The sequence below is a fragment of the Rhea americana genome, unplaced genomic scaffold, assembly GCF_003343005.1.
Source record: "Rhea americana isolate MKP2758 unplaced genomic scaffold, rheAme1 scaffold_328, whole genome shotgun sequence".
Classification (NCBI taxonomy): domain Eukaryota; kingdom Metazoa; phylum Chordata; class Aves; order Rheiformes; family Rheidae; genus Rhea; species Rhea americana.
Genome location: NW_028186455.1, coordinates 60,229 through 71,099, shown reverse-complemented (window position 1 = coordinate 71,099; position 10,871 = coordinate 60,229). Strand labels below are relative to the sequence as shown.

At 49.3% G+C, this 10,871-nt stretch overlaps 1 protein-coding gene across 1 annotated transcript; it reads right to left on the bottom strand.

Moving 5' to 3' along the window:
• Window positions 1-8,772: 8,772 nt before the first annotated feature.
• NDUFA8 (NADH:ubiquinone oxidoreductase subunit A8) lies at window positions 8,773-10,825 on the bottom strand. The gene is made up of 4 exons (XM_085310827.1): window positions 10,749-10,825; window positions 10,495-10,658; window positions 9,491-9,656; window positions 8,773-9,019 (listed from the first exon to the last, which is right to left on the bottom strand). Exons 1-4 carry the CDS (start codon window positions 10,797-10,799, stop codon window positions 8,882-8,884), a joined length of 519 nt encoding a protein of 172 aa, XP_085166953.1. The 5' UTR covers window positions 10,800-10,825; the 3' UTR covers window positions 8,773-8,881.
• Between the last annotated feature and the right edge of the window lie 46 nt (window positions 10,826-10,871).

Genomic DNA, 10,871 nt, shown 5'->3' with positions numbered 1-10,871 from the left:
GCACGGAGCTCGCTGCGGCCGAGCGCGYGGCGCGCGGGAGCCGGGCTCACGGTTGCACGAGGAAAATAGATCAGGTTTCCACGAAAGCGGGGATGAGCCGCCCCGATTCTCACCGGCGCCCGAGGGCGCCGGCCGGGAAGCGCCAGCGCGGTCCTCGCCGCCGGGCTCCGCTGCACAAACCGCTTGGGTCCCTGCTGCTCCGGACACCCTCCYGGAGCCCCTCCGCGTCCCCCCAAATAACCAGCAACAGATGCTGCTTTGATCYGAGCAGCTTCCTGAAAACAGACGTTTGTCAAAATAAAAAGATTCACGCGAGGARGGCCCTGAAACGCCGGGGAAGGCGAGCGCCCGGCGGCAGCGCTCTGCGGATCCCGCCGGCTTGGAAGTCAAACCGGTTTTAGCTTCGCCCCCTCCACCCCCTCGCGCGCCAGCTCAGCCCCTCTGCTGCGAGGGGAAGGCGCCCACCCCGCGGCCGAGGGAGCCGGGCTGCCTCCCCGCGCGGAGCCCGCGGCCGCCGCTGCTCCCGCCGCCGCCGAGCACGCGCCGCGGCTCCCCCTGCCCCTTCCCCCGGACCGGCCCGCGGCGAGGGGGTAAACTCGAGGGAACGCGAGCCAAACCCGGGGTTTCCGCCCCGGCGCCACGGCCTTTCCACAGCCCGCGACGGGGTCGAGCCGGGTTTTGAGCTCGCGAGCCAAAAACGGGTGGCAAGGGGGGCGCCCGGTCCGGCCCCGTCCGCGACGGTCCCCGCGGGAGGTGGAAAGCGGCAAACGGGGGCCGAGGAAGGACGGAGGAGCGCGGTTCGCCGTCYGCGGCACCAACTCGCCCCCCGACACGTGGGCAGCGACGGCCTGGGAGCGTTTGGTGCAAAGGAAGGAAGGGGAAGAACCGAATCCACCGAACTTCCCCACTTTTGTTCTCCCCGCCACCCCCGCTCCTCTCCCGGCCCTTTGCTCTTCTCCCTGGATGTGTACAGCTTGATACTACCCAAGCAAGCTGGAAAGGGGGTATATCAGCTGAAAGCAATTTACTTTGAAATCCAGCTGCCAGATTTTCCTTCATTTGTTTACTTTTAAATGCTTTTTTAAAAGCCAAAGTACACAAGGCAGCCAAATTGCTGACATGTGTGCCGGGCCGGTACCCCACAAATGCTGCATTCTTGCATGTCCTCCTGGGCTCAATCCACTCATGTTTATTTAAAATACGTAGAACACTTCAGCACCATTAAGGACTGCGTTTTATAGCAAATGGAAGAAGATTCCCTCGCAGGCCAAGGGCAGAGGAAAAGAGTCACCGCAACGCAGTTCTGCTCCCACACGACTCCGCTCGCCGCATTATCGCCCAGCCGCCCGCATCTCGCCCCACCGCAGCCCACTTCCCCAGCAGCTCTCGTTACTGTTTCCGAGTTGCCAGGATCCTACGGTAATCGGCAGCTCGGAAGCGTCGGAGGCAGGCGGCCGTGGGGCTTCGGGGGGTTTTGGCCTTTCTCCCCCGCGGAGCCGCGTGGCCACTTGCCTGTTCTCAGAAACCCCAAGATGGGGCTGCCAAGGAGCTATCAGGTTCTCTGCTGCTCCTCAGTCTCACGGGAGTCACTTATCTCCATCCGTCGGTTTTCAGTTTGGCCCCRAACCCTCTTTCCTCACTTTCCGGGTCTACCCAGCCCCCCGGGCCCGCTGCAGCCTCCTGCCTCCCCCGCGGCAGCGACCCGACTCCAGCGCTCGAATCCTCCTCCGTCCACCGACCTCGCGGGCACCGGGCAGCGCGCCGCGCTCGGCGTCGTTCTCCTCACCACATCCAACGCCATTTCCTTCAGCATCATTACCAGAATTTTACCACAGATCACCAAACCTTAGGGACAGGGAGATTTAGGATCCAGTTTTGAAGAGCAGCCTCTATTTAAGCCAGCATAATTTTGCACCTATGAGCAATTGTAGATGCTAAAGCTACTGGCATCACACCAAATTACCTGACTCCACCTCCAAACMAAGGGCAACCCCTGCAAATCAGAGGAAACAAGTAGGGCCGATGGCAGCGCGTAGGCAGGCAGGCGCGGGCTGGTAGAAACAGGGAGATGTAACAGGCAACAGTGACTGAGACATTATGGATTTCTTATTTCAAATGATTTACGTAGTGACAGATCCTCTCAATAGGAATACGATAAAGATGCTAAAACGGACAGCAAATAAATATTTTAAGGGCAATAACAGGTAGATAGGACTACGCAGGGAAGCAGATGTTCAAATTCAGAATTTTTGAACATTGTTAATGTGGACTTYTGAGGAGGGCAGGAGGGTGGAACAGGCATATTCACTGCAAACACTTCAGCTAACGTTGCCTTTTCTTGCACCATCCCTCCACAACCGACACAGCCTGAACTCTGCAGGGGAACGTAAGGATGCACATCACAAAGMGCAAACGTCAACCAACTGCCAAGAAATCCTCCAGGCTGTTCTCGCTGCTCGAGCTTAGGGAAATGCAAAACGGGAACGCACAGCAGAAACCAGCAGGAAAGTGACTTCGGCTTTTCACTGATGAAGGACTACTGCAGACGCAGAGAGGGGCAGCAGCTCCGCGGAGACGGGCTAGCGAGCCTCCGCCTCTCCCGGCTCCCCCAGAATCGGGCCGGTTCATTTCCCAGCAGAAAGTATGAGAAAACACAAACCTCCACTTATGAACTGTTAATCATTGCGAGCACAGCGCCTTCGCAGAGCGTTATTGCAATTAGCCAGACTAGTAAATCTTCAAAGGGATTCCTCCCCTGGACTTCCCCGGCTCCGGTTGTCACGCACCGAACACAAAACCCCACGCCGACTGGTTTCGCTCACAGTTAGCTGCAAGAGGGGCTCTAAGCGAGTGACGGTGGGGTGCAGAGCAGAGTCTGCAGGGACGGGCACTTTGCACTGGCACTACAAGAGGTTTTGGGGGGACTTCTGCAAAAGACTCTTGCTCCCCATACACATTTCCATATATCACACTGCGGCGTGGGTTTGGCGTGTGCCTCGGCCACGCAGAGCTTTCCCTAAGGCTCCTCCAGGGCACTTTACAAGGGCAAAGATGGGTAAACAAGCGAAGCAAGGAGCAAGGAGCGCTGCTGGGTGGAACCAGCCCATGCACAGAGGGGAACCAGGGCACGCAGAGGGAAGTGACAAGCCCCAAGGCCACACAATGAGACAGCGACAGGAAAGGAAGTCGGGTCGCCTGTCTCCTAGCGCTGGGCTCTACCCCCTGGTCCACGCTGCCCCTGTGTTGCTCTATTGCTCTCTTCTTCCCCCTCTGCAAAACGCTGGGGTAAAAGACARAACAAGCACACGACAGCCTGAACCACTAAAGAGCCCAATAACTGATAAAGACTCCAGCAGCTGTAGGGAGCCAAACGCTTCTTGGAGGGGGCTGGATGGAAGCTGAGCTTCCCTCCCTGCTCGTATTGTATTTCTTTCCTCTGCCAAAATGTGCTTCCTGAGTCTTGGGCAGAGCTCTCTGCTGCTGACCCTCACCTTCCTCTGTTTAGCCTGGAGCGCAGGCTTGCCACGAGCGCCCGAGGCCGCGCCGGGGGACGGGCAGAGCCTCCCGCCGAGCGCACATGGCCAGGGTCAGGCCCGCTGTCAGCAGCTTCCTGAAAACGAAAGCCAAGTCGGGCCACACCTGACCGCGTCCCCCAGGAGCGCCGGGCACAGCGCTCGGCCGCCGGAGCGCTGCGGGCAGGGGACAGGAACCGGGCGGGGGGGATGGTTGCAATTGATTTGATTCGCGTTTGCGGCTCTGTCCAGACCCTTTCGCTAAGACAAAAGATGGGTCAGATTCCGCTCTCGGCACAGCTGAAAACGGGAGGCAGCACGAACAAAGCAGAGGTCAGACGGCGCTTTAACCAAAGGGGTAATTCTGACTCCATTAAAATTCTAGCTCCTGTTTGCATGGAAGCAGAAGGCTGTGTTACTACTCATAAAGAGCTGAACCACCCTCAGGGTGACTCACAGCCCTTAACAGAGCTGCCACGCTGATTTTACAAATATTAAAGCAATACCTTAGAGTAAGCGTTTTGTATGGTTCAACCTATCAACTTGGGAGCAGACCTATACTTCTTTTATAAAGCTCCCTTTCCCCTGTATTTTATTTTCTTTCTCAGTGCCAGAATCAGAGCCAAAGCTGAGCTTAACAAAGCAACAGGCATGGCCATTCCTCCCAGCCCTCATTTCCCCTAGTGAGAAGGGAGAAATTCATTTAAACCCTATCGAAACAGCAAAAGCTGTTCACCATTTTGTGCTGCAGAACACAGCACGTATGAAACGCCCGCTCAAACCATCTGCACTTGCCAGCCCAGACAAGAGCACAGGAAGACCCAGGTTGGGAGTCCTTTTATCTGGGCATCTGCAACAGACAGACGCAGACAAGCGCGATCTGCGCTGTTCCCCAGGCAGTGAGGGCAGCAGCAACAGGGAGATGATTGAGATGCKGGCAGGATAGAAGGGCTTTTGCTGTATTAAATTCTCTCATTTCATTTCTTTGAGCCCTCTTGCTCCCAGATCCAGTTAGACTGGAAGAGCTTTGCTGTACCTAAGCAGTTTCCGCTTCTCCCCCGCAGCTTCTGCTTCTCTCCCAGCCCTGCAACAGCCTCGAGCAGCTCTCAGCCAGCTGGGCAGGCTCAGAGCGCGCTAGCAACTCCGCTCTTCATTGCTTGCTCTCAGCCAGCACAGACACATCACCACCAAGGGGAATCTGTGCCGATGCATGCATTAGGTATGTCAACCCTTCTGCTGGGTGTGCAAGGGACTAGGGAAAATTGTCTTTGAAGGGAAAGAAACTGAAAACGGGAACCACCCATGCACCTGCAAGCAAGCAGTGCTGCTGACCTTCCCCYGGTGTTCAGGGCCCCCGTCTTCAGCATCTGCTTTGCTTGCTTGTGCAAATTGTGCCAATTTTCTGCCTTAATGTCTGAAGCAACACTATGGACCTTTGCCTCTTGTTTGCTGGGCTGTATTTTCACGCTCTTCTCCCTTCACCAAGGTAGTTTGTATAATACTTGGCCACCTAGGTGCCTCAGAACAGATTTAGATCCAAGTCTACCTAGAAGTTCTCATGCAAAAGCACAGTCATAATTTTTCTAACGAGGACAAGGTTACATTAAGACCATTCAGTAAAGTGATCTCTATTCCTAATGGAATAATTTGCTTTTACATTAAATATTGTAATTTATCTGCTTCCTTTGGTTGCCTGTCACATATCGCTCACATAGGCCCAGCAGGTTCAGAACTTGGCACCCTCCTGTTTTCTGCAGGACCTGGGAGAGCCCCTTTCTGGATTCAGAGGGGCATAACTAGCCAGCAAGTATGTATAAATTGCACTCAGATTTCCCAACCACTTCCATCTTCTTTGGCTCTCAACTTCCTTCACTTCAAGTACATTCAGAATGAAATTATCAGAACTTTTTCACCCAAGCTTTCTCCTCCTCTTACTTCCTACTCAAGACTTTTCACATGTAAGAATAATCAATTTGAAACAATGTTCAAGTGAATTTTGTAGAAACTCAACCAGGTTTTCTGTCTTTGCTATCAGCAATGCCCACTTACCTTAGGTCTCATGATAGAATCATCACAGAGATTCCCAGGATCAGCTGAAAGCAGCCACAAGAGGGAGTCTTAATCTCCTATTAACATCCAGACGGATTCTAGTTTCAAAATGCATGTATTATAAGAGTACGCAGAAACTTTCCAAAAGGATTTTAAAATAAGTCATCTTGGACTCCAAATTTCATTTCTTGAGTTCCATAAGCATTTCTGTTTGAAGGTAAAGGTTCCTTAAAAATTATGAATACTAAATATTCCTTTATATACAGATATTAGTTTTTTTCCTTATGGATGGGCAGAGGAAAGGAAAAAAAAACCCCACAGTGCCATTCTAAAACTGCACTGCAACTGAATTCAGAGAAAGAAGAATACACAAGTGTTTTTTGACCAAGCAAATCTCAATTTACAAGAGCTTGAAAGGCTAGCTCTTGATTCCTAGAAGTCTTTTCAGCAGTTATAAAACTGGCAACAGAGCTTTCCTTTCTATCACCATCTCAGATGAGTATTTGGTGACTGTAAGTAGAATGGACTCTGCTGTTTGGACTCATAGCCTAGAGGAGTACTTCTTCTCTAGCCCGTTTGCATAACAAACTGCAGTAAACAAAACCATTTCAGACCAGTGCATATCAAGCTGCCAGATGTTTTGGAGGACACACTCCTCAGAAGGATGTTGTCACAGTAATCCAGCTGCACCAGACATGAATGTTCCTTCCTCACCAAGATTTGAATCTACACTAGGATTTTACTCTTCCCAGGCCACAGTCTAAAAGAATGGAGCAAGTTCTGCTTAATCAGCCTATGACAGGGCCAGATACCATGACACTGGTTAAGTTTTTCTAGCTGTTAATTTCACACATGCGGTTAGAAGTTCTGGCAAAGCTTAAAGTCCACAATGTAACAAATAACACTCTTCACATTGCCAGTAAAATGTGTTGAATCTGCATGCATCTGTTCTCCATCTGCCAAAAAATTGTCAAGATACATTCCTCAAAGATAGTTTTATGATCTTAACTTAGTCTTGACATTCACGTGCTCTAAACTTTCCAAGAAATCATTACAGCTCCAAAGGGGGCATCTGTGACTGAGTAAAGCCACAGAACAGTTTTGAACAGAAACAGCTACATACATGCACTGTCCAATGCACCAAAAAATGCACCGTATGGCAACACTTTCTTGCAGAGATTCAACCCAGAGATAAAACAAGTAATCATCTCAGAGAGGTTCCTGATAGAAGTGCTCCCGGTACAGCTGAACGTTACTTGMCTCTGTGATCACTTCATTGTCCTTCTCTCGCCCTAGACCCTGCCCTCCTCTGCTGTTTTCTTTTGAATATTTACCTCCCCGCTGCTGCTCAGAACTGAAGTGGGAATCTAGGGAAGCTGAGGAGTTAACTCTCACTTTTAAACATGATCAGTGTATTATTACAAGATTAACAACCTCTGYTCCAAAAGGTGGTAGATTTAGCTGTCACAAACCAGATGAAAAAACTTAGACCTGCAAGACTATAGCATAAATCACTTTTTTTTTTCTTCTTACAGTACTGGCCAACTTAAGGGCCCAGTTTATAAAAGGCTGTTTAAAAAAATGCCCCCCCCCCAATTTATGCATGTCATTCTTTTCAGAAGCAATTTAATGGGAGAAAGTATTCTTTAATTATGATTAGGGGTTGACTACTGGAATGTCCATGCCTGTTTACGCAAAAGCAGATGTTCAGCAATGCAGTGTTTCATATGTTATGCTGACAATAGAAAGTTATTAGCAAAACATGATCTCTAACAAGCCTTCCTGCAAGGCTGCCTAACTATTGGGGTTGGTCAGCAACAGAGTAGATTTGATACATGTGTTAACATCCCAGAAAGATTTATCCTGGACAAATCTCACTTCACTCACTCAGCTGAATGCAAGCAGACCTCAAGCTTGCCCTAACTTCAGTCCTTCTTCAGGAATACGTGGCTGCTCTGAAATGCTGGCAGTTATCTGGAAGGAGAAGCTGCAGAGGTATACACTGTCTCATATTCAATCAAGGAGCCACTAACGCACAAGAGATATACATTAAGATGCAAATGTGGGCGTAGCACTTGTTCTGAGTTTTAGTTAAAGTATCCAACCAGAAAGTAGCAAGAGCCATGAGCCATGTGTGCACACAGTATTTTCAGATAAAGATTACAGAATTTTCCTCTATGTCTGTGGACCAGAAACATATGCTATAGCTACAGATCCACTACAGCTCAACTCTACCCCAAAAAAAGGGGATGGTAAATCTTCAAATCATAGTATCATAGTTAGTCTACTCAAGGAACAGAGTATTATTCAAATCTTTGCCATGGTTCAGGCTACACAGTCCAGCCTTGAGCAAGCTGAACTGCACACAGCTTTATGAAAACAAGCTAACTTCTTTTTTTATGATCTTTGTAATACAGTTCTTGCCATTGCAGGCAGAGAGCTGAGGAAAGAYAAGATCTATTTCCTACCAAACATACCATGACTACTGATATTGTGGAAGAGGGAAATCAGGCAGTGAGGCAAGCCAGTTTATTACTAAGAACACTATTAGAGTGAGACAGCCAGCAAGGGTCTGCAATGAACCCCTTAAGTCAGTACCCTTACAGAAGATAAGCCACCTTCTTACACTGCTAAATGGAAAAAGGATATCCTTCAGAGAACTTTTTTTTTAAGCTTAAAATTTAGCATGACTTCTTGACACAGCAGCTAACCCAGCTGCATGAGGAACAAGCAGCTAATAAGTAGAACAAAGATCCTGGTGTCATAAAACAGTACTGATCTCACAACCAGCAAAAGTCACGGACTAAATCTTTGCTCCAAGACAGATCTTAGGTTAAAGCTGTACAGAAGAAGTTTCTTGGAACTAAAGTACACAATAATCAATTGGAAGACTCTCTGGGAAGACATTAGTGACTTGTCTGTACTCAAAGTTTACTCAACCTAGAGAACGACAAGCTTCTAAAGCAAATTAAATTAGTACATAAAGTCTATCTCAGTGTCTTGAAGTAGTCAAAGACACTGACTACATTTATACGAATCTGATAAGTTGGCAAGCAACTGGTATTACTGGTGTTAATACAGCTATGCCTAGAAACAGTTTTAAGGAAGCAGTCTGAGGGCTACGGGACTGCAAAGAGCACTGCACAACACAGGGGACATGGGTTTTGAGCTATGATGTGCGAGTATGTTTAATAAAGTCTAGTAAGCCACATAAGTGTTTGGGTTTTTTAATCATTATAATTTTACCCAATGCATATTTGACAGTTTACACTTGCAAGCAATGTATTTTTGCATTTTAGCTACAGTACAAGCTGTCCACTTTACCAGGACCAGAAAAAGAGCCTACTGCCATATGCAGAAGGCTTCAACTCTCCTTCAATGGGTGGATTTGGCTCCGGTCTAGGTCTAGAGTGATAGGCATTCTCAGGGATAGGTCTGTCTGTCTTCACTTTCGTGACCTGGAAAGGAGAGAAGAACAACTTCCCACAGAATTTAATAGAAAAAATAGATTAAGTCAGTACTTAAGGAAAGTAACAAATGTCCAAGCCACCATAAAAAAAAATGCGTTGCTGATCTGATGAGAGCTCCATTCTCTAGGGTACTCTCCACCATTTCCCCTCCCTCTCCCCCCAAAAAAGACATGAGGGGGAAGGGCAAAGTTTACTCAGAACTATATAGTAATTCTACACATGTAATCTTCATTCCTAAAGGAAAGGTTTCTATATTAGGAAAAAAGCACTGCAGGCCTTTCCAATCCTAGAGAATGCTGAAAGTCTCTACTTCTACTAAAGYGCACAAGATTCCAGTATTGCGTTCCCATATTACCCTCTGAGTGGGAAAAGAGTTCATTTGAGACCCAGTCTGGACAAAATGAACARAAGAAGGGCAGAGAAGAATCTGGTCACCCAATCAAAAAGAAATTAAATCACCTTAGAGAGCTCTCCCAGCTCAGGTCTCACCCAACCCAACTTCTCTAGTACACAGCTATCAAATGCCGCCTGTTGTTTTCGGCATCGGCGAAGCTCCTGCATATTGGTATAGTCAATGCAGGTCCAGTATTCAGTAAATGGCTCAGCACAGTGCAGCTTAATCTTCCTGTAAAAGATTACAGAAAGAAAATGGATATTTAAGTGTTGTAGTTTTAAAGGTATTTCTCTCACACATATTTCAATCTCAACTTGTTACAGTGTTTTCACAGTTTTAAGTTCTCAGGAACATTTAAAGTTTTCAGAGACGTCAGCAGATAAAGCATCGTTAACAGAATTTGACATCAACATTGCCAAGATCTGTATCACTGTATCTACAAGTAGGGAGAGCAGTAACTCCATCAGCATTCGGAAGACTTCCTTACTAGGTACATATACACTGCCTCTCAGTACACAATGTTATTTTGCTAAGCAACAGCATACATTGCACAATGTTCTATTACTTTCAGATCAGTTCGATGTTTTAAGCTCAAAACAGGTGCTCAGGATGGAGGCTGCTGACCACTAGCAAACTGCTATAYTGAGAAAGGGCATGGAGTCAGTTAAGYTTAACTGACTCATGTCAATTGAGTCAATTAAGGCCCCATGCTTTCAAGCTAAGAACACAATAGCGGCACATAACTAGAGCTGCATTTAGTCACGAGAGATACATATTTACCTACTTGAGTTTTCAGAATACTATGCCTGCAAARGAGAAAGGGCAGACCAAGGAAAACCAGAAGCTGCAGAAGCAGCGAGCAGTGCCTCAGCACTCCCTTTGCTAACGGAGCAAAATCTGAAGCCTGAAGCAGCTCAGCGYGGAGGGGAGAAATTAGAGTTTTGCCAAGAAACAAGCCGTCAACAACAAGAAGAAAGGCACGGCTTCCAGCGCCTGAGCTCAGCATGGGAAACCACGAAGGAGGAAGGCGAAAAGGCCGCGGGAGGGCAGCGGCGGGGCCCCGCCTCACCTGAAGAAGTCGAGGGCGCACTGGTTGACCTGGCGGCCCTCGCGGAGGCACTTGCGCGGGTCCTTCTCCTCCCAGCGGCACAGCATGAACTCCTTGTTGGGCCGGTCGCACTGCGAGCCGTAGTGGTGGGCCGCGGCCTTCAGCACGGCCGAGCTGACGCTCACCTGCAGCGGGGCAGAGGCGCGCTAGGGAGGCCGCCGCGCCGCAGGGCAGCCGCAGGGCAGCCCCGGGAGCCGCCGCCGGCGSTCACTCACCTCCTGCACGTCGAGCTCCTCCAGCGAGGGCACCTGCAGGCGCCCCGGCATGGCGGCGCCCGCCGCTCTCCTTGAGCTCCCCTCAGCGCCCGCCGCCGCGGCGCATGCGCACCCGGCGGACGG

Bases quoted from the DNA above. Each gene is read 5' to 3' on its own strand.
- NDUFA8 (XM_085310827.1), bottom strand. From the start codon at position 10,799: ATGCCGGGGCGCCTGCAGGTGCCCTCGCTGGAGGAGCTCGACGTGCAG. The intron at 9,657-10,494 runs GTGAGGCGGGGC...AATCTTTTACAG, and splicing joins TGCGCCCTCGACTTCTTCAG to GAAGATTAAGCTGCACTGTG. The intron at 9,020-9,490 runs GTGATTTAATTT...TCTCCTTTCCAG, and splicing joins AGCTGGGAGAGCTCTCTAAG to GTCACGAAAGTGAAGACAGA.